The sequence below is a fragment of the Brassica napus genome, chromosome A8 (genome assembly GCF_020379485.1).
Source record: "Brassica napus cultivar Da-Ae chromosome A8, Da-Ae, whole genome shotgun sequence".
In the NCBI taxonomy this organism is placed as follows: domain Eukaryota; kingdom Viridiplantae; phylum Streptophyta; class Magnoliopsida; order Brassicales; family Brassicaceae; genus Brassica; species Brassica napus.
In genome coordinates this window covers 13721950-13746995 of record NC_063441.1, presented here as the reverse complement: position 1 = coordinate 13746995, position 25046 = coordinate 13721950, and the positions used below count along the sequence as shown (strand labels likewise).

The 25046-nt window shown below is 37.1% G+C and overlaps 7 protein-coding genes across 8 annotated transcripts; 5 read left to right on the top strand and 2 right to left on the bottom strand.

Moving 5' to 3' along the window:
- The first annotated feature begins 1266 nt into the window (after positions 1-1266).
- On the top strand, positions 1267-2655 carry LOC106402424 (RING-H2 finger protein ATL54). The gene has a single exon (XM_013843158.3). The coding sequence runs from the start codon at positions 1438-1440 to the stop codon at positions 2383-2385; it is 948 nt and encodes a 315-aa protein (XP_013698612.3). The 5' UTR covers positions 1267-1437; the 3' UTR covers positions 2386-2655.
- An 850-nt stretch (positions 2656-3505) lies between these two features.
- On the top strand, positions 3506-6000 carry LOC106402362 (beta carbonic anhydrase 5, chloroplastic-like). Its single transcript, XM_013843075.3, has 9 exons — positions 3506-3773; positions 3852-3907; positions 4130-4273; positions 4355-4403; positions 4506-4619; positions 4708-4761; positions 5113-5195; positions 5292-5397; positions 5501-6000. The coding sequence occupies exons 1-9, from the start codon at positions 3636-3638 to the stop codon at positions 5699-5701; spliced, it is 945 nt and encodes a 314-aa protein (XP_013698529.2). The 5' UTR covers positions 3506-3635; the 3' UTR covers positions 5702-6000.
- Positions 6001-7093: 1093 nt separating this feature from the next.
- Positions 7094-9353, bottom strand: LOC106361107. Its single transcript, XM_048738873.1, has one exon. The coding sequence runs from the start codon at positions 8895-8897 to the stop codon at positions 7497-7499; it is 1401 nt and encodes a 466-aa protein (XP_048594830.1). The 5' UTR covers positions 8898-9353; the 3' UTR covers positions 7094-7496.
- A 117-nt stretch (positions 9354-9470) lies between these two features.
- Positions 9471-11187, bottom strand: LOC106403564. The gene has a single exon (XM_013844378.3). The coding sequence runs from the start codon at positions 10978-10980 to the stop codon at positions 9589-9591; it is 1392 nt and encodes a 463-aa protein (XP_013699832.2). The 5' UTR covers positions 10981-11187; the 3' UTR covers positions 9471-9588.
- Positions 11188-11860: 673 nt separating this feature from the next.
- On the top strand, positions 11861-14053 carry LOC106405073 (PE-PGRS family protein PE_PGRS30). Its single transcript, XM_048737485.1, has 2 exons — positions 11861-11899; positions 13170-14053. Exons 1-2 carry the CDS (start codon positions 11861-11863, stop codon positions 13551-13553), a joined length of 423 nt encoding a protein of 140 aa, XP_048593442.1. The 3' UTR covers positions 13554-14053.
- Positions 14054-14976: 923 nt separating this feature from the next.
- Positions 14977-18880, top strand: LOC106405956 (protein EXECUTER 1, chloroplastic). The gene is made up of 11 exons (XM_013846524.3): positions 14977-15517; positions 15607-15723; positions 15809-15874; positions 15996-16102; positions 16209-16290; positions 16550-17290; positions 17386-17509; positions 17672-17841; positions 17987-18061; positions 18138-18230; positions 18328-18880. Exons 1-11 carry the CDS (start codon positions 15089-15091, stop codon positions 18418-18420), a joined length of 2097 nt encoding a protein of 698 aa, XP_013701978.2. The 5' UTR covers positions 14977-15088; the 3' UTR covers positions 18421-18880.
- Positions 18881-19356: 476 nt separating this feature from the next.
- On the top strand, positions 19357-24932 carry LOC106405749 (dynamin-related protein 3A-like). Of its 2 annotated transcripts, none has more exons than XM_013846289.3 (20): positions 19357-19855; positions 19983-20265; positions 20361-20389; positions 20506-20607; positions 20801-20869; positions 20949-21008; positions 21301-21414; positions 21836-21884; positions 21982-22091; positions 22216-22308; positions 22448-22540; positions 22624-22761; positions 22996-23109; positions 23221-23319; positions 23459-23498; positions 23645-23793; positions 23880-24026; positions 24241-24293; positions 24383-24482; positions 24585-24932. In XM_013846289.3, the coding sequence occupies exons 1-20, from the start codon at positions 19445-19447 to the stop codon at positions 24780-24782; spliced, it is 2451 nt and encodes an 816-aa protein (XP_013701743.2). In that variant the 5' UTR covers positions 19357-19444; the 3' UTR covers positions 24783-24932. The 2 variants fall into 2 exon arrangements, with proteins under 2 accessions (XP_013701743.2, XP_013701742.2); XM_013846288.3 differs by having other exon boundaries at positions 23218-23319.
- The last annotated feature ends 114 nt before the right edge of the window (positions 24933-25046 follow it).

Genomic DNA, 25046 nt, shown 5'->3' with positions numbered 1-25046 from the left:
GTTCTTTAGGGTTTGAGAATACTCTTTTCAATGGTTTATAGAAACCTCTTTAGAAAAACTCTTTTTTATTAATCATCAATCAAAACCTAATTACAAACTTAAGCATAGACAGTTATATATATGAAAACATAAAAATCTTAACATATTAATGATAATTATCCAAATAATAAATAAATATTAAATAATTAAGCTCTTCTCTGCATCAATCTTGTTCTCTAAAACTTTATGGTTTCAAAGCCATACTTTGTATGTTTTTATGTCTTTAATTTGAATGCCCTTTTTAAATTTTTTTTATCTTTAGTAACTAATGAAAAATGCATTAAAACGTAAAAAGTATATCAATCAGTGGACGCGGTTTGTTGTGCAGTGGGACTGGGACAAGGTGAGGAATATGCCACTTGAATGATGTCCACAGATAGTATTGTTCACCAATCACTTTAGTCAAAAACATTTTGCCAAGTTCTTTATAAAAAGACAAGCCTCGCTATACCAAAACTACACACCACGCTAAGTCAACAACTATCCCTAACACAGCCAAATCATAATCAATACAATTTAATATTATACCGACTTCGTGAGGATGCATATGCTCGTTTTTTATGTTTTTTTCTTTACCATATTTCATGATTAGACCTTTATTTTGAAATGATTTCCTTTTCGATTATTTTTGAATAATATTTTATGATTGGTTCTAAAAAAGTTATTATACAAAAATAACACATTAAAGTTAAAATGATTAAATTAAATTTTGTTAAAAATGTAAAAAAAATTATGGTTATAGGGTTAACTAATCTAAAGTTGTGGTTTAGATTTGTGGATGGGATTTAGAGTTGTGGGTTTAATTTAAAAATATATATATATATATATATATATATATATATATAACTAGCACAGAAAATTTTAAACACTGATTTTCTAAAAGTTCATTTTTATTTTTGGATTTAAAAAAGGTTTCTAATTTTTTTTTTTTGAAAATTTTGAAAAAGTTTAAAAGTTGATAAAGTTTTTTAAAATCAAAATAGATATATATATATATATATATAATATTTGTTTATATTTATATTTATGAAGTAAGGGTATAATTATCATTTATGGAACTTTTTCTGATAATTCTTTTTTCTAAATGTACTCTTTAGTAAAAAAAAAACTTTTTTAGATTTTTTGGGAGATTTGACCATTATTTTTTGTTACTCGGTTTTTCTCTATTCCAAAAACGTGTACTTTTAAAAATTACTTCATAAAAAGGAAAGAAATTCTAGTGGGGAAAAAGGAAATTAGTTATCTCGTGAAATTAAGATGATATATACAGCCAACCTACTTTTATTGACCAAACTTGATTTTAAAGAAAGATAGCAAAAGAGAGAACAAAGACGAAGACTCTCATCGCCTCTTCTCTTCCCCACCTTCCTCCCTATTGATGATCTTGGAGCAAGAATCATGAGCATCCTTCACAGGTTTCTGTCGAAGGATATGACCAACACCCCGTACTGTGGATCCAAGGGTTGCAAAGAAGAGCACGCAGCTTCAGATGTTTGTGGACCCATTTGTTATAAAGAGTGTCCTTCAATCTGCCCGAACGTCGATGTTACAGATCTTTCTCCACCTCCAGTGATTCACCACTACATAGACGAAAACGTGAAAAGGATCTTGATCATCTCAACTACTTCTATCATCACAACTCTCTTTCTCCTTACTCTACTCGTTCTCTGTTTCAAGTGGTACAACAGGAGAAGATCAATAGCGTTATCAAGAAGATGGAGCATGGAGGAAGCTAGGAACTGGGAGTTTGATGGACCGTCACCGGTTATTGTTGATCATCCGGTTTGGCATATAAGAACCATCGGTTTGAATCCAACGGTTATAAGCTCGATCAAAGTTTGTAAGTATAGCAAACAAGATGGTGTTGTGGAAGGAACAGATTGTTCGGTTTGTTTAAGCGAGTTCGAAGAAGAAGAGACGCTTAGGTTGTTACCAAAGTGTAGACATGCTTTTCATGTTCCTTGTATTGATACTTGGCTTAGATCACACACGAACTGCCCGGTTTGTCGTGCTCCTGTTGTTGCGGTAAGTGGTGATGATAGTGAAGGTGTTGAGGAGATCCTTGTGAGGATTCCAGAGGAGGAAAGTGGAGAACTCGATGAAGAAGCCGAGAGAGGTGGTGAGGAAGAAGCTGACGAGTTTTTTAGTGTTGTTGTTAGTGATGAAGAAGAAGAGAAGTCGCTGCAGCGAGTGAGAAGGTCAGTGTCTTTGAGCTCGTTATCGGGTTTAAGGGTGAGTGAAGTTGTTGCTGCTGGTAGAGGAAAAGAGAAGGTGAAGAGAGGCAATGTTGGATCTTCTGGGAGGTCAAGTTTCTTGAAGAGGTCTATCTCTTACAATGGTGAGTAAGACAAGCTCTATACAAGTTTCTTGAAGACATATACAAATGTACTATATACTTTCTTGAAAGAAAATCAAAATAAGACTCGAAAGATAAGGTAGATTATATGTATTTAAGGTGATATAAAGAGGATGATCCTACTGCATATTGTTTATCAAAGCTGCTACTCTTGTCAAGTTAAAAGAGTTCTTACAGCTTATACTTTGCTTTAGATACAATAGGTTGTAAGTTGATAAGTATTAATATATATATATACCAAGGTTTCATTTTGAATGCTACTCTTTTTAGCGTTCTTGAACAACTGATCTGGAACTTTTATCGAAAACTCTTCATAAACATTTGTACCCAGCAGCTATGTCCTAACACGAGACTGCTGTTTTCCCATGTAAACCAGTTAAATATGAATTGATCAACTCTTCAGGGCGTTCACCAAACTAAATCCACTTAAGTTGATGTATGGAGTTAGGTGACAAAAATACATATTTTTCTTCTAAAATTGAACTTATCCTAAACATAAAAACGTTCACCCGTTACTCAAAACATATAATACCCTGAACTTAAATTTTTTTTTTAGTAAAAACTAAAAACAGCCCCTCCTCATGTGAAATTGGGATTTATTTGGGCATCTGCTTACAATGTTTTGTTCCTCCTTATATTAACTTCACGCTGTTTTACATATAAAAAGGACACACAACAAAACTTATTAACAGGGAAATGTTAAGCCAAGAGGTTTTAAATAAAAGTAGTGGAAATTCTGGGATCTTAAACTCATAATCTCCACCATACACTAAAGTCAGCCTTTAAAAATTTTAAGTTAAAAGATAATATTCATTATATACCAAAAAAAAATCAAACCGGAAACACAAAAAAAAAAACTGGTGGTCTTGTACAACCATCAGATCACTATCACATGGAAACTGGTTCTTTGATCAGAAAAAAAAAGAGGAAACTGGTTCAAAAAAATGGACTTATAGAAAGATACTTATCTGCATTAACATTTACTGAATTCAAATTTAAAATCTTTGAAGATAGTAAATTTCCCTAAAATTAATCATGTTATTAGTCCTTGATCTAAAATCCTTTTGACAACTACAAAAGGAATTTGAGAGTGGGGTCCAAAGCTGACACGGCACAAACACTTTGGTTTCTCCGTCTTTGTTGGAGAAATGCATTCACATCCACTTCTTTTACAGAAACAAATAAAAATTCAATTTTTTTTAATTTAAATCTCTTCTTGCCTCTTCGATCTCTCAGATGAATGCTCTTTGTCCCTTGTTGTCGCATATTCGAAATACCCAGCTTTCCTTTCATGGCATCTTCCTCTCCCACTCACCTCTCTCTCTCCCTTGATCCTTCTTCTTCCACCTCTCTCCTCAATCTCCAAACCCAAAGAACGGTACGTGTCATGTCAAGTCTCTCCCTTTTCTCTTTATTCGTCGGAATTTGATCGTGGGTTTGTCGCATTTTGATTCAGATCTCAGGTTCTAACGACTTTGAGAAGACCCACTTGAGAATTCCCGTTTCTTTCAGGTATATCTCTGAGTTTTCAGTTTAGTAATAATATGAATCTAACAAGATTTTGTTTTTGTGATGCATTTAGTTATTACATCTTATGTTTTTAGTTTCTTAGGTTGTTACTGGAAGAAGATTTGTTTTTGTGATGGTTCCAAATAGCAAAAACCTCTGTGGAGATGTGTACTGTTACATTCAAGTCCTCACAGTAGTGTTTGGTTCTTTTTGTGGTGTTTACAGGAAAAAAGCTGCCAACTTGCAAATGATGGCATCAGGGAAGACACCTGGACTGACTCAGGAAGTTACAATTGATAGGGAAGATAACGCTGACGTGTCTGACGACATGAAACAGCGGTTCCTCGCCTTTAAGAAGCATAAGTACATGTAGGTGTCAGAGAGTACCTTGTTTCTTCAGTCTTTTGCTTCTTAATATTATATGGTTTATGGAGGATTTGGTTTGGGCAGGGATAACTTGGAACATTTCAAAAAATTGGCAGATGCTCAAGCTCCAAAGGTAGCTGTAAAAGTTTTATTATTGTTTGTTTGTTTGTTGATGGTTGGCTTGAGATTATATTGTTATGGAGAAGGGAATGGTTGCTAACACTTGAAGCAACAGTTTCTGGTGATTGCTTGTGCAGACTCTAGGGTCTGCCCTTCTGCCATCCTTGGATTTCAACCGGGTGATGCATTCACTGTTCGTAACATTGCAAACTTAGTACCTTCATATGAGGTACAGATTCTAATGCAAATATCCATTGTTTATATTTTTTTTTCCCGGGCTGGTTCACGTTTGATCTAATTGCATTTGTCTGTTGCAGTCTGGACCTACTGAAACAAAAGCTGCTCTGGAGTTCTCTGTGAATACTCTTAATGTAAGCATCTTATCTCTTACAGTTATATCAAGATAGATACACCCCCTTTAATAAAACATATGTATGAAAATAAATCTGTGTTTCAACTTGTTATAAGTAGAGCATTTGTTTTTAAGAAACTTTCTATAGAATCTGAACAAATATCATTTGTCCACAGTTTATACTGTTCATGGTTCTGTTCTTTTCTTGAAATTAGCTTTCTAAAGATTTAAACTTTTTGATTCACTTGTAAAGATCTTGAACCACTGGAAAATAACTCAAATCTATTGGCAATATACACCAAATGAACACATTCATTGCAATTCTTTTTCTCATTGAGGAGTTGTGGGATTGATCTATTAAAAATTGTAGGTGGAGAACATCTTAATTATTGGTCATAGCCGGTGTGGAGGAATTCAAGCTTTAATGAGCATGCAAGGCGAAGGAGATTCCAGGTTTCTTATAATCACCTCTTTTGATCCCTCTATCCAGAGAAAAATAAACATTTCTTAGTTTCTGATCATTTTCTTATTACACTTTCCTGTAAACAGAAGTTTCATACATAACTGGGTGAAAGTGGGGAAAAAGGCAAAGGAAAGCACAAAAGCTGTTGCTTCGAACCTCCATTTTGATCACCAATGCCAACATTGTGAAAAGGTGATGTCTTTTTTAGTAAATCAATGCAACTTATAATATATATATATATATATATATATCTTATGATAATCAATGAACTTATATATAAGGTGTAAGAGTGCAGGCGTCGATAAATCATTCATTAGAAAGGCTGCTTGGTTACCCTTGGATAGAAGAGAAAGTGCGGAAAGGATCACTGTCTCTCCATGGTGGATACTATGATTTTGTAAACTGCACATTTGAGAAATGGACTGTAGATTATGGAGAAAGCAGAGGCAAGAAAGAAGGCAGTGGGATTGCTGTGAAAAACCGGTCTGTTTGGTGATGACTTATGACCATCTCCATCTTTCATGGGATTGTCTTTCATAATTTTGAGAAACATCAGAGAGACTCAATTTCTTGGAATGTGATCAGCTTACGTGTTTACTTTGTTGCAGTTGTGTGTTGAAAATATCATTTTCTAATCCTACGTCTCATTGAGGTTTAAACTTTGGGAGATCCCTTCGGGGGCTTACGTTTGTTTTGCCTTTATTATGGTTTGTGAATTCATGTTTCTTCTTTTGAGTTTCTTATATAATCATATTTATATAAGATGCTTACAGTCAATACGCAATACATTTGTCATTCATGTATTATATAGTTAGAAAAAGAGTCAATACTCATCACTCCTACAGCCACCAATACATATATTCATTTAGCTTAGGTTGATTAATCTTCACATATACGATAGAGTAATAACAATAGTCTGGATGAGACACTCAAGGGCTGATGGTGGGAGTTGCAGGGATAGAGGGAACCGGCTTGAGGTTTCCAGAGGGTGTTGCCGGAGGGAAAGAAGGGAAAACTGGTTTGGGAAACTAAGGGAATTTTGGGAAACCAAGACCAGGTAACTGAGGAAAACCGGGTTTTGGGAACTGAGGAAATGGCATTGGATTGGTTGGGAAACCGGGTTTTGGAAGATGAAAACCGGGTTTGGGGAAATGAGGTCTAAAAAATCGACGTCTTAACATTTGTTTCTTGGTAAATTGCTTTGCAAAGCTTGAAGTGATCATGGAGGCCGAGAACATGAGAGCCATGAGAATAGAAGAGGCTAGGAAGATTTTAGACGAGGCCATTGTGTTTGAAACAACAAAGAAAAAGCTCTTAAAATGTTAATTGATGTGTGTGTTTTATTTGATTGTTTCTTCTCCTAGTGGACGTGGGTTTATATAGGAGCAACTCTTTTTTTTTTCCGTCAATAGTTTTTAATTTAAAGCAAACGGACCAAGCCCAGAACAAATTACAAGAGACGTCCACAAAACCAACCGGGCTAAACTCGTTATCCAATTGGGTCCAATTCCTACGGCTCACCTTGAGAAACCCTAGACACCTCACGGAAACGAAATACGGCCGCCTCGCAGGTCATTCTTTTCGTCGAGTGGACACGTGTTGACATCCTTGACGTCGAGGGTCACGTGTCGCGTGATCATCGCATCACCACCGCTTCTCATCTTCACCGGAGATCCAACCCTCGGATCTTCCGGCCACACCGGAACTCCAGCGTTCCGTCCATCTTCACCATAAACAACTTTTGGGACTCTAATACCGGAGAGAATCGATCGCCGTGGCGAGATCTCATCCACCACCGTTCACCGCAGCCTCCTAAAGCCTCGCATGCATCATCACTCTTACCGTCGGAGATCTTCCCTCTCCTCCGATATAGGAGCAACTCAAAGAGGATAAAACTTAAAGTACAATTTTATTTCATTTGACTCTTTTTTCCTTTTATAGATTTACCTAGCTAATAGTTTCATTATTATTAAGAATAGAAAACGGGTAATATTGTTACCATTTTGTTGCTATGCGTTTGAAAATATGTTACTTGTAGACATGGCATGTTTTCATAAACACAACCGGATGAAACATTTGACTTAATCATCAAATTTTAAAGTGTTATTATTAATACATATATCATATGGTCTCTAACTTGTCAAAAAAAATATATTAAAAGTTAACCTAACAATGTTTGTGACTCTTTAGATCTCAGATCAGACCCTCCTCGTGGACTTTAGTTGTAACAACAAAAACATATCGATAAGATGTAGAATTGACCATGCCTAATCATATTACATTATTATTCATCAACATTGAGAACATACATCAAGAGAAACATGGTTGTGTTCAGGAATCTCTTCCTTCTTTCTAATGTTAACCTTGCCCAAAACAAGTCTCGCCCACTCACCAAAATATGTCTCATTGTATCCAATCATAGCGTTTTTATAAACCAACGACATACATCGCTTATCAGTATCAGGAAACTTACATGTTTCTCCAAAGGGGTCATGCCACGCTCCTTCATGTCTCATCCCTGACCAATTAGCTCCCCATTTGTACACAAGTTGACCAACTCCAGCTAGCTTAAGCCATCCTTTAGGGAAAAACTCCATCACACTACTATTTCTATCCATTAGAAACAAGTTAGTCAGCTGTGCACCGTGTGGTGATACCAACACATCGGTCCTCTTCATCAGCTCCACTTGCTCGCAAAATGTTAGATTATTCGAATAAGAAACACTTAACACACACCCATCTACTCTCTCACACTCCCTTTTGAAGACATTGATGACGGCTGACACGTTTTTGAATGATCTGGCTCCAGTTCTCAGTAGCAATGTCATACCGATTCGCGGTTTTGATGTCTCGGATGAAGCGATGTTACAGTAGTTTCTCACTTTGCATCTAAGGTGGTCCAAAACCTCTAGTCTTTTCTCCCTTGACATTCCACCTTCATTGTGTCTCATTACAACTGCCTTCTCAAAGCAAACCGGCTTGTTCTCATCAACAAAATGTATAATCTCTGGCTCTTGACCATAAGTGGCTGTGAGTATTTCGCTCAACCAATTCCCCATCCAGTACCTTAGTTCTCCCTTGTGGTATAAAACCCATTTTTGAGGCTTTTCACATTGGTTTCTTAAGCTCCAAGAAACAAATGGGAATGCTGCGCTTAGTCCATGCCACAAGTTACCGTAATCGTATTGATTATAAGAAACAAAAGTCAAACCCTCCTGAAGCATGGCATTGGTCGGAAGAGCTTCAGGCCAAGCCAACGCGTAGTAGTTCCATGATCCATCATGTTCATCGATACCTTTCAAGCATAAAAGCCTTCCGTTGGAAGAATCTGAAGGAAACTCTTGATACTGAGCCTCGCCTTTGGTCTGGTTATCTAAGAGAGAGCTCATGAACCAGGTGTGACCTTCGAGTGGCTTGTTTGAAAAGCGAATGTCCTTGAGTGGAAGGAATGTCACTGATTCACGTAGCTTTTCCACCAAGTAAGCTGTCTTGTTCCCAGATGTTTGTTCAGGTTGGTGTTTGAGATACGTTAAGAGACCAGGTGGGAGTGAAAGGGAGTGCTGAGTGGTTTGAAATGAAAAGATTTGGAGAAGAACAAAAACAGTGGCCACAAGGCACAAGAGTATCAAATAGAACTTAAGGGAGGATAGGCAAGTAACTAGCCTTCGCCAAACACTGGCTATAGTCGCCATTGTTAGTACTGAATCACATAGAGGGAAGCATAATCGGTTTAAGTTCTAAACTTGTGTGAGCAATATATGGTCAACGCAACGTGACCTGCACAGCACCATTAATATTCGTGATTGATTTTGGATCAACCAACACATGCATATGCTTTCCGTTTTTATCTCTTAGTTTTTCAAATTTTAATTGCCCACTTTGCATTCTACGATAAGTTATTCTAATCCCAAAGATATGTCAATTACTAAGACTTTAGTTGTATACAATTTTCTACTCGAATATTTATTCATATAGATAAGCCTCTGGTCTTTGTTTAGTTTCATATGTTAACAGGCATTGATAATATTAGCTAGATCTATATTAGTTGAAAAGATAGTCTAGGTCATTTAATGCCGATTTTGTTGGATCTGGAGTTCGAAATATGAAACTTAACAGAAATATTATATGTTATGTATACCTTACCTTCAACTTTTCCTATATGTTAAAATGCAGTTGACTATAGACCATGTTCCATGTTAAAAGTATTACAAAACTCAAAAGTATAGAGTATTTTTGGTTGTTATTTGAAAAGATGCGTTTGACTATATATACTATATACTATGTTCTATGTTAAAAATACTCTAATACATTAATATCATCATTTTATCAAAACTCAAAAGTATAGAGTACTATCTTTGGTCGTATATCTTAAGTTCTTAACCATTAACACCGACATCCATCATGGTTGCGTTCAACAACCTCTTCCATATTTCTTACTCTAAACTTACCCAAAACGCTTCTTGCCCAATCGCCAAAATAAGTCTCATTGTATCCGATCTTACCGTTCTTGTAGACCGACATGCATCGTCTATCAGTATCAGGAAATTGACATGTTTCTCCAAATGGATCACGCCACGCTCCTTCATGTTTCATTCCTGACCAATTAGCTCCCCATTGGTACACAAACTGACCAACACCTGCAAGCTTAAGCCATCCTTTAGGGTAAAACTCCATCACACTACTGTTCCTATCCATTAGAACCAAGTTAGTGAGTTGTGCACCGTGTGGTGACACTAACACATCTGTGTTTCTCATTAGCTCCACTTGCTCACAAAATGTTAGATTGTTTGAATAAGCAACCTTTAGTTCACACCCTTCTACTCTCTTACACTCTCTCTTAAAAACATTTGTCACGGCTGAAACATTTTTGAACGATCTTGGTCCGGTTCTCATAAGCAATGTCATACCTATTCGCGGTCTTGAGGTCTCGGATGAGCTGATGTTACAATAGTGTCTTGCTTTGCATCTGATGAGATCAAAGACTTCTATTCTTCTTTCCCTTGACATTCCACCTTCGTTGTGTCTCATAACAACTGCTTTCTCAAAGCAAACCGGTGTGTTCTCATCACCAAACCGTACAAATTCTGGTTCTTGACTGTAAGTAGCTGTGATGATCTCGTTCAACCAGTTCCCCATGTTGAACCTGAGTTCTCCCCAGTGGTATAAAACCCATCTTTGAGGCCTTTCACATTGGTTTCTTAAGCTCCAAGCAACAAACGGAACCATGGCAGATAGTCCATGCCACATGTTACCGTAATCGTAATGATTATAGGAAACAAATGTCAGTCCCTTCTTGAGACTGGCGTTGACCGGAAGAGCTTGAGGCCAAGCCAGTGCATAGTAGTTCCATGACCCATCATGTTTATCAAACCCTTTCAAGCACAGGAGCTTTCCTTTGGAAGATTCTGAAGGAAACTCTTGATATTGAACCTCCCCTTTGGTTTGGTTATCATAGAGAGAGCTCATGAACCATGTATGACCTTCGAGTGGTTTGTTTGAATAACGAAGGTCTTTAAGGGGAAGGAATGTTACCGACTCGCGTAGTTTCTCCATCAAGCAATCGTTGTGGGATACTTCAGGTTGTTGTTGTTGGTGGTGGTTGTTTAGATATGTGAGTAGTGATGGAGGGAGTAAAATGGGTTGTAAGGTAATGTGAAATGACCATATTTGGAGAAGAACAAAGACTGTGACGACGAGGCACAAGACATTCAAGGATAACTTAGGAGAGGAGGATAAGCAAGTGACTAGTCTCCATGAAACGCTGCGTCTAGTCATGTTATGAGGGAGAGTGAATGAATGTCATGAAAGAGAATGGTTCTATTTGATGATTGATGTGAAAATGAAACTCGTGAGAGGAAAAGTTAGCGAACTTTTTTTAACCAAAGAGGTTGATAAATTGCATGTTGGAAAAAGAACGTTATCAACGATGTGGCCACATTTTGGCAGTTTTTAGCATCAGCCAACACATGCTTCTTGTTTTATTTTCTACAAAATTAAAAAGGCATTTCTGAGTTTGTTCACAAAGTTGTTCTTGTTTTATTTTCTACAAAATTAAAAAGGCATTTCTGAGTTTGTTCACAAAGTTCGTAGTAGAGTATAATTTGTATAAATTAGTCGTTCAGCTCTTGAAGATATTTTTAGATTGCAGATCATAGTATACTAGATACTTTGTAAAAAGGATATCAATTTTGCTTATGACATGGTGAAATCCCTTATATACTAAAGCACAAGTCACCTTGCCAATAAAATTATGACACATGGAATATATTTAAAAATTTAAAGAAAAATGCAACAAAAAGAAAAGAAAAACGTAAATGCTTAAAAGAAAAAACAGTTTTCTTTAGTAACTGATTTCTATTTATTTATTTTCTACGTAAAATAAAAATACAACTATTTCTCACACTACTACTACACCCATGATCCCACTATCTTTGAAAATATATTTTTTTCTCAAGATAAAATTTACTCATGATGCTCTGTGTCTAAATTCATTTCTTCTTGCAATAAGAAGTTGTAAATTTTAAAAATCTCTGCAACAGCTCCGCTTATTCTCTTTCAACTTCTAACCAGATAAATTTTCAACTTCTATTGACTGTATCCACATAACCACGATTCTAGAACCATACCGAAATAGTTATGGAGAAACGATGGCATGATGGTACTTCAAAATTGGAAGATAAAGGTTAAAGTCCAGGTTAGTGAAACTAAAAATGACTATAATCTCCATGCTCAGAATTTTTTTTTTCATGAACATAATTCTCTTCCAACCTCTTTATAACCTTTTCTTCTTTTCTTTTCTTTTGCTATTCAAGATTCTTAGCATAATAATAAAAAAGATTCGCAGTATATTTGTTCACGAGATAACAATGGAGTTTAAGAAACTCGGGTGATAGAAAATACGAGAAAGATTCCGGTCTGCTTTCTAAATCTACAAAATTATGACATATTAATTGTGTTTTATGTAAGAGATGATTTTTTTTTATTTAAACTTTCATATGTAATGATTTTGTTGTGGTTTAGGAAGAGATTAATATGTAACGTTCATGTGTCCGTTGATAAGGGATATATTAACAACAAGCTTTTAATTTTCTTTTAAAATTTACCAATAAATATAATCTTCGAAATAACTTTATTTTCATTGTAAATCATATAAACTTTAAAATAATATCTTTCCATGGTAAATCTTAAAACAATGCATGTGCCCGTGCACGGGAAAAAAAAACTAGTACTAATGTAAAATATGAACTTGTACACTGAAAACTATTCCCTCTGTTTCATATTAATTGTCACTTTAGCATTTTTTTCTTGTTACAAAAAAGTGTCATTTTAGAATTTCAATGAATTTTCAGTTTAAAATTAATTACAAGTGCATTAATTTTATAAATAATTTTATTTATCTCAAATATTATTGGTTGAATATGTGTAATTAATAAAAAATTTAATGCATTTCAATCGTTTTTTTAATTTGTATGAAAAATGTCAAAGTGACACTCTTTATGAAATGGAGAGAGTATATATTAATATATATACATATATATTATTTTTTTGTAAAATTATATATTATTATTCTTAACAAAAAAAAAACTAGTATAATATTAATACATGTTCATAAATAGAGAACGAGAGAGGGAGAGCCGTATACATTTTTATAATTTACAAACTAGAAAAGTGTGCGTATAAACAGAATTAAAGATTTCAATTAGTGTTTTACTGCAAATGTAAGAGAATAAATATACACACAGAACAGCTTAAACTTAAATCTTACAAACAAAAACAAATTTTATATTATTAAGAGTAAAGAAACCAAATAAGCATACATCATATATAAAATACAACATAACGATCATCAAAAGGGAAATTAAAGGTACAATCATACGGAGATATATGTGTAATCAACCAAACACAAGACACCACAATGAAACAACTCACTATAGTTTAAGAAATACAGAAAACTCATGAAGTAGCTAATCATTCAAGGACTCGATGCAGTTGTAGTAGGCGGAGGAGAGAAAAAGGGAATGGATGGGAAACTAGTGGGGAGAGAAGGGATTGTTGTTGGAAATGAAGGCAAAGTTGGCATTGAAAATGGAGCGGTGGAAGTTGGAAGAGTTGGTTGTGGTAATGTTGATGGCAATGGAGGAATTGAAGTGGGAATGGTGGGAAGAGTTGGTTTTGGAAATGTTGATGGCAATGGAGGAATTGAAGTGGGAATGGTTGGAAGAGTTGGTTGTGGCAATGTTGATGGCAATGGAGGAATTGAAGTGGGAATGGTGGGAAGAGTTGGCTGTGGCAAAGTTGACGGCAATGGAGGTAGTCCCGTTGTTGGGATAGGCATGTTTGGAATTTGAGGAAGAGGTTGTTGCTGAAGAAGATGTCGTGATGAGGCCGAACAAGTCTTGATCATAATAGTGGAAGAAAGAGTCACTAAGCAAGCAATGAGAAAAAGCTTGTACGACGCCATCTTTAATGTGTGATGAGTTTTAGATTCTGGTTAAGCCACTCTCTTATTGCTTCTTCGGTTTATTGCTTTGTGTTAATGATATGTTGTCAGTATATATAGTGGCAAGAGTCTATGGATTACAAAAAAAAGCTTATCACAGATAAAATATTTTATGGTTTTGGTAGGTGTATTTTATGTTTGGTTTGAGCCTTGTTAGTTCAACTTAATTTGTTATTTTAGACTATATTGACAATTCCATAACTTTAATTTAAGTTAGTTCAACAATCAAAATCCTAAACACATGACTAAAAGAATATGCACAGGTGTATCAAAGAACTAACACAAGTTGGTCACCTATAAGGCTTTAGAACTAGTAGAGATTTTGCGGCTCGTTCTTGCTATAATAACATCCTTCTCTGATGACGACGAGGGAAGCTAAGTCTCAAGCGATGATTTTAAAGACAGAGGAAACTTCTTCATTTGAAGTTCTAATGTGATGATCAAGGTGCACAAAAAAAAAAGTGATGGTCAAGTCAAGAGGCCAAAAAGTTGATATATTTTACGTAGATGATTTTAAAGACAGAACAAAAGGGTAGATATAACTGTAAGAAGATATGCACGCTTTGAAATTTCGAGGATGAATATTCCCCAATATGTCTCGGCAAGAACCACAAAATAAGCAATCAAGATAGCATAACACCAAAAAAAAAAGATAGCATAACACCGGAATATCCCATCAGATAGCCGCCAGAAAATGATCATAAGGCTTCAGACGACGAAGATCAAGAATGAGAACCGGTTCTGGACACAGTTGATGCGCTTTAGCCAGTAAATTGTAAGTAGATGTTGTACATAGTTTCGAATAGTCTTTAAATTGTCAAAATAGTTTTATACTAAAATTAACTAAAAAATGTTTATGACCAACCGACTTTGGTAAGAGAGACAAGAGAGAAAGAGTAAGAGATTGTCCCTGAAGGAGCTAACGGCAGCGAGCACATTAACAACAACTCGGAGACTTCTGCCGACTGGCGATGAGAGATGTAACGAAGCTGAAGCACCTGCAAACAACAAGGATACATTCCTTTTTGGGATTACAGCTTAACTATTTTTACATTATTATTTTTTTGCACTTGTTAACTATTTATTTAGCTTACTCCACAAAAATAAAACACAAATTATACGGATAAGTATTCAACAGAATTAGAAGGATAATCACAATGAATATAAAGTAGACACACTGCATAGCAAAAAATAAAAATCTAGGATAAGTACGCACGTGCGTTCGTTGCTCTAATATCTATCCTGAAGTAAATCAGACATCCGACAAAAAAACGTTTGCGTTTTGGTTGGTTAGTAATAAAACAACACTCCGTTGGACGAAACACAAAAAAGCCCATCTCATCCACACAACACAAATTATTCTCTCTCTCTCTCTCTCCGGCGATGCCTTCCTTATCTACGCCTCCGTCGCAAACTCTCGCCTTCTCCCCCGCCGTAGCGGCTTCCGCCACCTCATCCAGACTCGCTCCCACCAAAAGACCGTTTTACCCTCATCGTCTCTCGGATCCTGCCGCACTCTGCCGCTGCTCCTCCTCCTCCGGTGGAAATTCGTCCTCTGCCTCCTCCTCCTCCGATGATGAGAACCCTCCTAGATGGGACGCCGCGATTCAGGATGTCCTAAAGAGCGCCATCAAACGCTTCGATTCGGTCCTGAGCTGGTACAGCACCACGGGTCAGGATAAGGATGCTGGAGACGACGACGACGACGTCGTTTTGGGGGAGCAAGGTGAGGAAAGTGATTGGGATTGGGAGCGATGGAAGAAGCATTTCGAACTGATTGATGACCAAGACCGTCTCATCTCCGTCCTAAAGGTTCCTACTTTTTTTATCCATAACGATGATTAGGGTCCTGTAATAATTGAAAGTGTCTCTAATGTGGTGACTTTGTAATTTGTGTACAGTCGCAATTGAATGGAGCTGTTAAACGAGAAGAGTATGAAGATGCTGCGAGGCTCAAGGTGGCAATTGCTGCTGCTGCTACTAATGATGCTGTTGGCAGAGTCATGTCCAGCTTCAATGTATAAGCTTTACTGTGTAAAACGATTGTAGTCTCTTTTTCATTTCATTTGATTCTTAAAGATGTTCTTTGTGTTTGTGTGATAGAGAGCTGTTCTTGAAGAGCGGTACAAGGATGCAGTATACTTACGAGACAAAGCTGGTGCTGGGTTGGTGAGCTCGTTTTTTGTTTTCTTGTTTATTTAATAAGTTTTTAACTGTGGTTTCGTCCTTATAGGTGTAGAAAGCTTCTATTTTTGTTGTATTACATCGTCTTTTCTATATGGATTCGCAGGTAGGGTGGTGGTCGGGTATTTCGGAAGATGTCAAAGATCCTTTTGGTCTTATCGTTCAAATTACCGCAGAGCATGGAAGATATGTGGCAAGAAGCTATAATCCTAGGTAATAACTTGTTCTATCTATCTTCTTAGTTCATCAAGAAGCAAAGATTTTTTAGGTCCTTTGTTGTTGTGAAAATTGCTATATATGAAAACTCTTTCTCTCTCAGGCAGCTTAGTACATCTGCTGCGGGTGCTCCTCTTTTTGAAATCTTTCTTACACTCGATGGAAAAGGGAACTACAAAAAACAGGTTTTGTTTCCCTCCTTAATCCTATCTAGTTACTGCCCGGTTTTAGTAGTTGTTATATTCGTTGGAGAATCATTTCGTCGATAGCAAACTGTAAACTGCTCTGAACTTGGTTCTTTATTGCTATGTAGTTGAATGCTATGAACTTGGTATGTAGTTAATGCTCTTTATTGGAAGCTGACCTTTTTAAGTAGATAGCAAACCGTAAACTGCTCCTCTCAATTATCTCACGACTTTCTTTTTGGGATGTGTGCATCTTCAGGCTGTGTACTTAAAATGGAAGGAGATTTTTCCAGACGTTCCAACAATGCCATCCAGAACTCTGAACTCTCCCAGGTTCTTAACTCCACCACCGGGTAGGAAGGAAGACGCAGGTAATCTCGCGGTGGAGAGTAGTGAAGATGAAGAGAGTGATAACTCAGACGACGATTCTGATCTCCTCGAGGATTCTTCTGGCTTCCAGACGTTCCTGCGAGATATGATCCCTGGGGTCAAAGTCAAGGTTATGAAAGTTACTGCGCCTGGAAAGGTGGACAAGGATTTCATCTCAAAAGTTATTGAGCAGATAGCGGATGATGAAGAAGACGAAGAAGATGAAGAGAAGGACTTTGATATAGAAGAGATAGAAGTGGAAGAGGGAACTAAGGCGGAAAGTGAGGATAAAAACGCTGACATTGAATTGGAATCTGTGACTGATGAGATCATTGACAACAACGGAGGGAGAGAAATCGCGGTTAAGTTTGTGATAGGCGATATTGTTGATAGGCTTTCTGGAAACCAGCCTCTTAAAGAGTCACTACGGTCACCTGCAAATCTGGAATCTGTGGAGAAGTCTTCGTTTTATCTCCGGTTAGAGAAAGATTTGAACGTGCAACAAGAGTCCAAGGGTGTGGAGAGTACTTTACTTGATGGAAAAGGTAGCAGGCAAAGTAGACGCAGGATTGATAACATTATGGTTGATCTGGCCAAGTCCATTGAAAAAGATAAGAAGATTTCTCTCAAGGTTTGTTTTACTGTGTGTTTTGGCTATAGATTGTTCCTTCTTGTTTTCATTGCAAAATGAGACCCCAAGCTCATTCTAGAAAACTCGCTTTGCAGATGCTTAAGGATGTTGGGGAGCTACTAAGCCTCACTCTCAGCCAGGCTCAAAACCGTCAACAGTTGTCGGGTTTGACGAAGTTCCGGCGCATTGATGTGACTCCATCACCAGATCCTCTAGATGGTGAGTTAGTAAATTGATTGAACATGAAAGTTTTCTTTAAAGAAAATCTCTACAATTTTTCCAGTATGGCACACTTAGCGGTTAGAAGTTAATATTGGAACCATATTCTATAAGTAACAATTATGGAATGGATTCTGAAAATGTATGTTCATCTCTATCCAGGGTTATATATTGGCGCACATGGACTGTATACATCAGAAGTAATTCATTTGAAACGCAAATTTGGCCAGTGGAAAGGTGGAAAGGAGTCTAAGAAGCCAACAGATATTGAATTCTATGAATATGTAGAAGCCGTGAAGTTAACTGGAGATCCTTATGTGCCTGCTGGGAAGGTTAGTTTCTTTGTTTGCTCTAGTATGAGGTACTAACACAAATATGAAAACATGCAATTTAAATTGTGGTACTAATCTGATGAGAAAAACTCTTTTATTGCTATTACGTAACTTGTGGCCTTATCACAGTGGTATCTCATGACAGGTAGCATTTCGCGCAAAGATTGGTAGACGTTATGAGCTTCCACATAGAGGTCTCATCCCTGAAGAATTTGGAGTGGTATGCTTACAACACTGTCCAAACTTATCATTAGATTTCTAGTTTGTGTAGGTTCATAATGGAGGTTTGAATACAGATTGCTAGATACAAGGGACAAGGTAGGCTTGCTGATCCTGGATTCCGTAATCCAAGATGGGTAGATGGCGAGCTTGTTATCCTGGATGGCAAGGTTCCTCTCTTCATCTCTCACTAGACTTAAACCAACTTGTTCATGATAAAAAAAAAAACTCAAATTATGACATGTGTTTGTGTGGTTTGTGATGCAGTATGTAAAAGGAGGACCTGTCGTAGGATTTGTATACTGGGCACCTGAATATCACTTTGTGATGTTCTTCAACCGCCTGAGGCTTCAATCCTAGTCGTTTGTCTTTACCTTCTCTTCCTGCAACCGAGGAGTAGTTTTCTTCTGCTATTACCATTGTAAGTGTACTACAGATTCATGGGACCGGTTATATAAAATTAGTTCACGTTCAAGGCTTGCTCTTATATTTCTGGACTGGTGATGAGATTACTTCAAGTTGCTGCTGCCTCTTTTCTTGCGGCAAGGTTGAGCACATCAGAGTGATCATGCAGTGAAACTAGTTGGATTCTGAGAGTGTAGTCAGAAAGGAAACCGGATTGTCAGGTTGGAGAAGTCTCTCTTTCTCTCTAGATATTATGTGTAAATTAATGTATGTTTCTCAGAGATTTCTTGTTTGATAAGAGTTGCTATTATATAACTTCCTTGTATATTCTTTCAGTTCTCAAATAATATAATAAGATATACAAGAATGAGAGGTACTTCTCTCATCTGAGTATTAATTGAAATTTGGTTACACCTTGGTTTTGAGAGCTCTAGAGTTGTTAAACTTACATGAATGTGTTACATTGAAGTAGTGATGTTTTCTCCCTTGCTTGTGGTCTTATCTATGTAGCCATGGCTATGATGTTGAAATTTTTCATTTGGAAAAGCTGTTGGAGAAGATGTATCTATGGTACCAAAAACTTTACGAAAAGCTTATACTGTGAGAGAGAGTTTATGGTACCGAAAACTTTCAAACTGATTTTTACATGTACACACACACATCAACTGGTTGACCTAATCTCACTTACATGTTTATCTATAAACTGAAGAAAAAAATATAATTTAAAAAGCTTTCAATGTTATCAAAAACTAAAAAATGTTTATTATTGAACCTTGTAGAACACGTTGAATTTTAGTTTAACGACGGTGATTTTTTTTAAAAAATTGATTTTGGGAATTTTAGAGCTTGTTGACAAAGTAAAAACAACAGATATAAAATAAATAAAAATTTGCTCCATCATTCATACATTCGCGAGAGAGAGAGAGCACGAAATCGAGTATTGACCCTCCTCTCTCGAAAACCCTAGCCCGATCCATCAATGTCTGTCGAAGAAGTAACCGCCGACACTCCCCAGCCTCCTCCTTCCTCCACCGCCGCCACCACCGCCGCTTCAAGCAATGCCGCGCCACTAGGATCCTCCGTGATTCCGATCGTCAATAAGCTACAGGACATATTCGCTCAGCTCGGAAGCCAATCCTCCATCGAGCTTCCTCAGGTAGCTGTCGTCGGAAGCCAGAGCAGCGGCAAGTCCAGCGTCCTCGAAGCTCTCGTCGGCCGAGACTTCCTCCCTCGTGGTAACGATATCTGCACGCGTCGCCCTCTCGTCCTCCAGCTCCTCCAGACCAAAAGCAAGTCTAACGGCGGATCCGATGACGAGTGGGGCGAGTTCCTTCACCTCCCTAACAACCGTCGTATCTATGACTTCTCGGAGATTCGTCGCGAAATCGAGGTTGTTATAGCTTTTCTATTGTATTAGCACACATTACAATCCTAGGCCACAAATTGATTAAGAAAAATATATTTATTGATTATTTAGTAATTGGCTTTAATGCTCTGAATTGAATTTATCTTTGTAGGCTGAGACGAATAGGTTAGCAGGAGATAACAAAGGTGTATCAGCTAAACAGATTCGTCTAAAGATACATTCACCTAATGTATTGGATATCACGCTTGTGGATCTCCCTGGTATCACCAAGGTGCCTGTGGGTGACCAGCCAACTGATATCGAAGCGCAGATAAGAACCATGATTTTGTCTTACATCAAGCAGCCTAGCTGTTTGATACTGGCTGTTACTCCCGCGAATTCCGATTTGGCGAACTCGGATGCACTTCAAGTTGCAAGAGCCGCTGATCCTGATGGTAAGTTCTGCTAAAAAAAATGATTACTTTCATGGGTAGTATGTATCTGACATTGCTCATCTTCTTCACCTTTTGTGTATTGATGCTGTCTCCAGGTCACAGAACAATAGGTGTTATCACGAAGGTGAATATTCCTTGTCCAGACATTTGTTTGCTATCATTGTTAGTGTGGTCGTAAAGCTAGTTGTCCCTGTTTTTTTTTATCAACTGTTTTAATATTTTATTTCTCATTGGTTTCAGTTGGATATCATGGACAAAGGTACTGATGCTAGTAATCTACTTCTTGGGAAAATTGTTCCTCTACGACTTGGATATGTGGGAGTGGTAAACCGTTGTCAGGAGGTAAAGCTGTGGTCTTGTGCTTATATTTCTCTTGCTGGCATATAGTATGCGCCGACTCTTTCTTTACTATTCTTCCTTTATTTGTACTCTGTTTCTTAGTCTCAGCCGCATCATTTCAATGCTGGTGATACTTTTTTCTGCTTTTATTTTGTGGCTTTGCATTCATACAACGTCTGGTCTTTTTTGTAAACAGGATATTATGCTAAACCGTTCAGTCAAGGAAGCTCTTAGCGCAGAAGAGAAGTTCTTCCGGAGTCGTCCAGTATGATTGCAACATTTTTCGACCCCCTTCCTGATACTCTTGCGATTTGTCCTCATTATAATTTTTTTCTACTACACAGGCTTATCATGGTCTTGTTGACCGTCTGGGTATCCCTCAGCTAGCGAAGAAGTTAAATCAGGTATTTCGTGCAGTTTTGAGAGTTTTCTTCTTCTTCTTCCTTATATTAAGTCATTGTTAATTTGTTGTGTACGGCATAAAGGATATATTTCTGGATAATATTTATTATTGGATGATGTTAGAGTTTAGAGGCATCTTTGTAGACAAGTTAATTGCGAAAGTTGATTCATGTACATATTTATTTTTTGTTCAAGACTAGTTTTTTCCTTTCAATAGGTTTAATATCTTGCATAGGTAATTGTTATATTAGAACATGACTAGCTGAAGCTAGCCTTTTTGTTGTATTTTTCTAGATTCTTGTTCAACATATCAAGGTTCTACTTCCTGATTTGAAGTCGCGGATAAGTAATGCTCTGGTTGCTACAGCTAAGGAGCATCAGAGCTATGGTGAAATTACAGAATCCAAGGTGTGTATTTATTTTCCAGTTTACGGCTCATTTACCAAATTCTTTGTTCATAGTGACACTGTTATTGACTTTGGTAACTCACCGTTTTTCCTCTTTGTAATGTCTTTTGCCTTGTCTTTCCCTTTTCGTACAATTTTGCTCTTCCAGACTATTTTCTCATGCATGTGCCCGTGTTCATAACATTCTGGACTGCTTTTTGTTAGTAGACTAGCAAAACAAAACCTTTAGCTGGTAAAATTAGCATCTGAAAGTGACCTTATTTGCAGGGATAAAACGTTGGCCAAAGTGTAGTTAACCTAAGTATTTACATTTTTGAATCGAATTTCGTAATGACTTGATTCTTTTTTATGATTTTAAATAGATCTTTAAATTGTCAAACTGATCATATTCTGCGGGTCTTTACTTTCCTTAAAATCTTTAGGGTGGTCAAGGAGCTGTTCTCCTCAACTTTCTTTCAAAATACTGTGAAGGTAATATTCGAAGATGATATTTTGGTTGGAACGATAGATAATTTACTTTATGTTTTCTTTGGTTCATAGTGAGTCTCATGGTTAACTTTTGAAACAGCTTACTCTTCATTGCTGGAAGGGAAAGGTGAAGAAATGTCAACATCCGAGCTCTCTGGAGGAGCAAGAATTCACTATATTTTCCAGTCTATCTTTGTTAAGAGTTTGGAGGTTCGCTTAGCTTACATATTTTTTTTGCTTCCAATTAGTTCTTTCTTAATCTGTTTATGTTTTTGGGAGCTACCTGGGGTAAATTTCTCTAGACTGATGGACTTCCTTCACGTTGCTTCTTCAGGAGGTTGATCCATGCGAAGACTTGACAGATGATGATATTCGGACTGCAATCCAGAACGCAACCGGTCCAAGATCCGCATTATTTGTTCCAGACGTAGGTTTCCTAAGACGTTTCTTAGCATGTTTGTATGTGATATTGGTTGTCAGGGCTTCCAAGCATACATATGTTTCCTTACCTTTTTACTTCCCGGGGTATCTAATTACAGTCTCTTGATCCAATCTTTTCTGCATAGGTTCCATTTCAAGTTCTTGTTAAGAGGCAGATATCTCGTTTGTTAGATCCTAGCCTTCAGTGTGCTAGGTTCATTTTTGACGAACTCGTAAAGGTGAGGTCTTCTTGTGATTATTGATAAATAATAAATAATCTTTAATAATTTAATTTTGATCATAACTTTGAAATTCTCTACAGATTAGCCATAAATGTATGATGAATGAGTTACAGCGCTTCCCTGTCCTGAGAAAGCGCATGGATGAGGTTATTGGGGATTTCCTGCGAAATGGTCTTGAACCCTCGGAAGCAATGATCGGGGATATCATTGATATGGAGGTTTGTATAATAAATTGGAATCCATATGATCATTTACGCCAGTTGCACTTGAATTTATCAGTTGAGACCCTGTTTGTGTTTAGGGAGGAGAGATTGATCGTTTCTGATGTTGCCATGTTGGTTGTTTAGGACTCGTTTTGATTGTTTAGTTGCTTCCAAATTTGAACTTACTATTAGTGTTGGTTGTCATAATTGTTTCAATGGTGATATTAATCTCTTGAGTATTGTTTGCAGATGGATTACATAAACACGTCACATCCAAATTTTATTGGTGGAACCAAGGCCGTGGAGGAAGCCATGCAACACGTGAAGTCTTCTAGGATTCCCCATTCTGTGTCACGACCAAAGGTATGAAGTACTTTGAGCAACAAGACAAAAATAATTAGTGTTTCTTATATGCTTTGCAGTGTTTCTTATATGCTCTGCAGTGTTTCTTATAAATTTAATTTAATGTAGCAGGATACAGCGGAGCCTGATAGAACATCTTCTTCTTCCGCAAGTCAGGTGAAATCTCGATCTTTCCTCGGCAGACAAGCTAATGGAATTGTTGCTGATCAGGTATGCTATTATTTCTTATGTAATACAGTTTTATCTATATATCTTTATGCACTGTTTGTTAGCACTAAACGCCCAAGAGCAAATTATAAATTTTAGGCAAAGATTGTTAATTGACACTTTTACCATGACTTGTTCTCAGGGAGTTGTGTCTGCAGATTCTGAAAAAGCTGCACCATCTGGTAACGTTCTAATTACTGTCATTTTTGGCCTTCTGTTGCATGCAAGTAGATAATTTTGCATGTTTCGGAGGAGTTTTGGCTGTGTGATAAATCTGTGTGTTAAGAGTTTAATTGTGGTTTTATCGAACAACTGATACTTGATATAGCAAATGGGAGTGATTCAAGGTGGGGTCTCCCTTCAATTTTTCGAGGTAGTGATAGTCGGGCAGTTACCAAAGAAAACTTCTTAAACAAACCATTCAGTGAAGCCGTTGAGGATATGTCTCAGAACCTATCCATGATCTATCTTAAGGAGGTGCGTCTTCTGTGCGGTCTTTGTACATATTGCCCAAAAAAAGTTTTACCTATTCAACTTATACTGTTTGCTTTACTTCTCTGAAGCCCCCAACTGTTTTGAGGCCATCTGAGACCCATTCGGAACAGCAAGCAGTCGAGATTCAGATAACAAAGCTCTTACTCAAGTCATACTATGACATTGTGAGGAAGAACATTGAGGACTCGGTACCAAAAGCAATCATGCATTTCCTGGCAAGTACTTTATACATCCCCAAAATTTCTTGCAGTAACTCAAAACTCATACAATATATCAGCACTTTGATATTTGATCTTTTTTTTTAGTTCTCTTTTTGAAGAGTTGCAAATGAAAAACAGTTTAGGCCATCTTGTGCAACAAAATCCTATTGATATAGAATATTTAGACCGAACTCTGAAGATACTGATACCATTTCTATATCATACTCAGGTAAACCACACGAAACGTGAGCTGCACAATGTCTTCATCAGGAAGCTTTACAGGTGCTGCCTGCGTTTTTGTTTAAAATGCTTCACATCTGTGTTTGGATAGTAGACTCTTATTACTGGGTAGTTAATATCATCTGGTGCAGGGAGAACTTGTTTGAGGAAATGCTTCAAGAGACAGATGAGATAGCAGTTAAGAGGAAACGCACTCAAGCGACTCTCCACGTTCTTCAGCAAGCTTACAGGGTATGTTCTCAGCCAGACTTTATTGTGTATCTGGTTCCGTTCAGCAAAAGAAAAATCATATATTTATATAACCATATGGGTTTGGGTTTGTGTGTTAAACAGACACTAGACGAGTTGCCTTTAGAAGCAGAGTCCGTGCACAATCATGGTACGGATAAAACAGGTGTGTCAAAATATCTGGACTTGCCAACTTCTTCTTCGAAGTATACCACGAGCAGTAGTTCATACACTGCATCTCCGGGTACAGGAAGAAGATCTAGAAGAGCAGTAGATCAACACCAAAACGGATACGGTTTCTAACATGATCCAAATATAATTATATCTTGACTCGTGATAACTGATGAACGCATTTTATTCATTTAATGGCTCTCTATGTTTTGGTATTATTAAACTATGTGTTGGCAAAATGAATAATTTTTTATAGAAAATTGGTATACATTTTGGTGTTTAGAGTTGTGAAAGGGAGTGGACAAAGGGTGGATACAGTTTGTATTTGTTTCAGACGGTAGAAATCATATACGTTGGGTAACAACCGATAGCCGATTTGCTTACTCTTTGGTTCAG

Coding starts and splice junctions, on each gene's coding strand:
- LOC106405073 (XM_048737485.1), top strand. CDS start 11,861: ATGGTACTTCAAAATTGGAAGATAAAGGTTAAAGTCCAG. Junction 11,900..13,169: donor AGATAAAGGTTAAAGTCCAG/GTTAGTGAAACT, acceptor CTCATGAAGTAG/CTAATCATTCAAGGACTCGA.
- LOC106403564 (XM_013844378.3), bottom strand. CDS start 10,980: ATGACTAGACGCAGCGTTTCATGGAGACTAGTCACTTGCTTATCCTCC.
- LOC106361107 (XM_048738873.1), bottom strand. CDS start 8,897: ATGGCGACTATAGCCAGTGTTTGGCGAAGGCTAGTTACTTGCCTATCC.
- LOC106405749 (XM_013846288.3), top strand. CDS start 19,445: ATGTCTGTCGAAGAAGTAACCGCCGACACTCCCCAGCCTCCTCCTTCC. Junction 22,309..22,447: donor CCGCATTATTTGTTCCAGAC/GTAGGTTTCCTA, acceptor TTTTCTGCATAG/GTTCCATTTCAAGTTCTTGT. Junction 23,794..23,879: donor CCATGATCTATCTTAAGGAG/GTGCGTCTTCTG, acceptor ACTTCTCTGAAG/CCCCCAACTGTTTTGAGGCC.
- LOC106402424 (XM_013843158.3), top strand. CDS start 1,438: ATGAGCATCCTTCACAGGTTTCTGTCGAAGGATATGACCAACACCCCG.
- LOC106402362 (XM_013843075.3), top strand. CDS start 3,636: ATGCTCTTTGTCCCTTGTTGTCGCATATTCGAAATACCCAGCTTTCCT. Junction 3,774..3,851: donor ATCTCCAAACCCAAAGAACG/GTACGTGTCATG, acceptor ATTTTGATTCAG/ATCTCAGGTTCTAACGACTT. Junction 5,398..5,500: donor AATGCCAACATTGTGAAAAG/GTGATGTCTTTT, acceptor GTAAGAGTGCAG/GCGTCGATAAATCATTCATT.
- LOC106405956 (XM_013846524.3), top strand. CDS start 15,089: ATGCCTTCCTTATCTACGCCTCCGTCGCAAACTCTCGCCTTCTCCCCC. Junction 17,842..17,986: donor CTTATGTGCCTGCTGGGAAG/GTTAGTTTCTTT, acceptor ATCTCATGACAG/GTAGCATTTCGCGCAAAGAT. Junction 18,231..18,327: donor TTGTTATCCTGGATGGCAAG/GTTCCTCTCTTC, acceptor TTTGTGATGCAG/TATGTAAAAGGAGGACCTGT.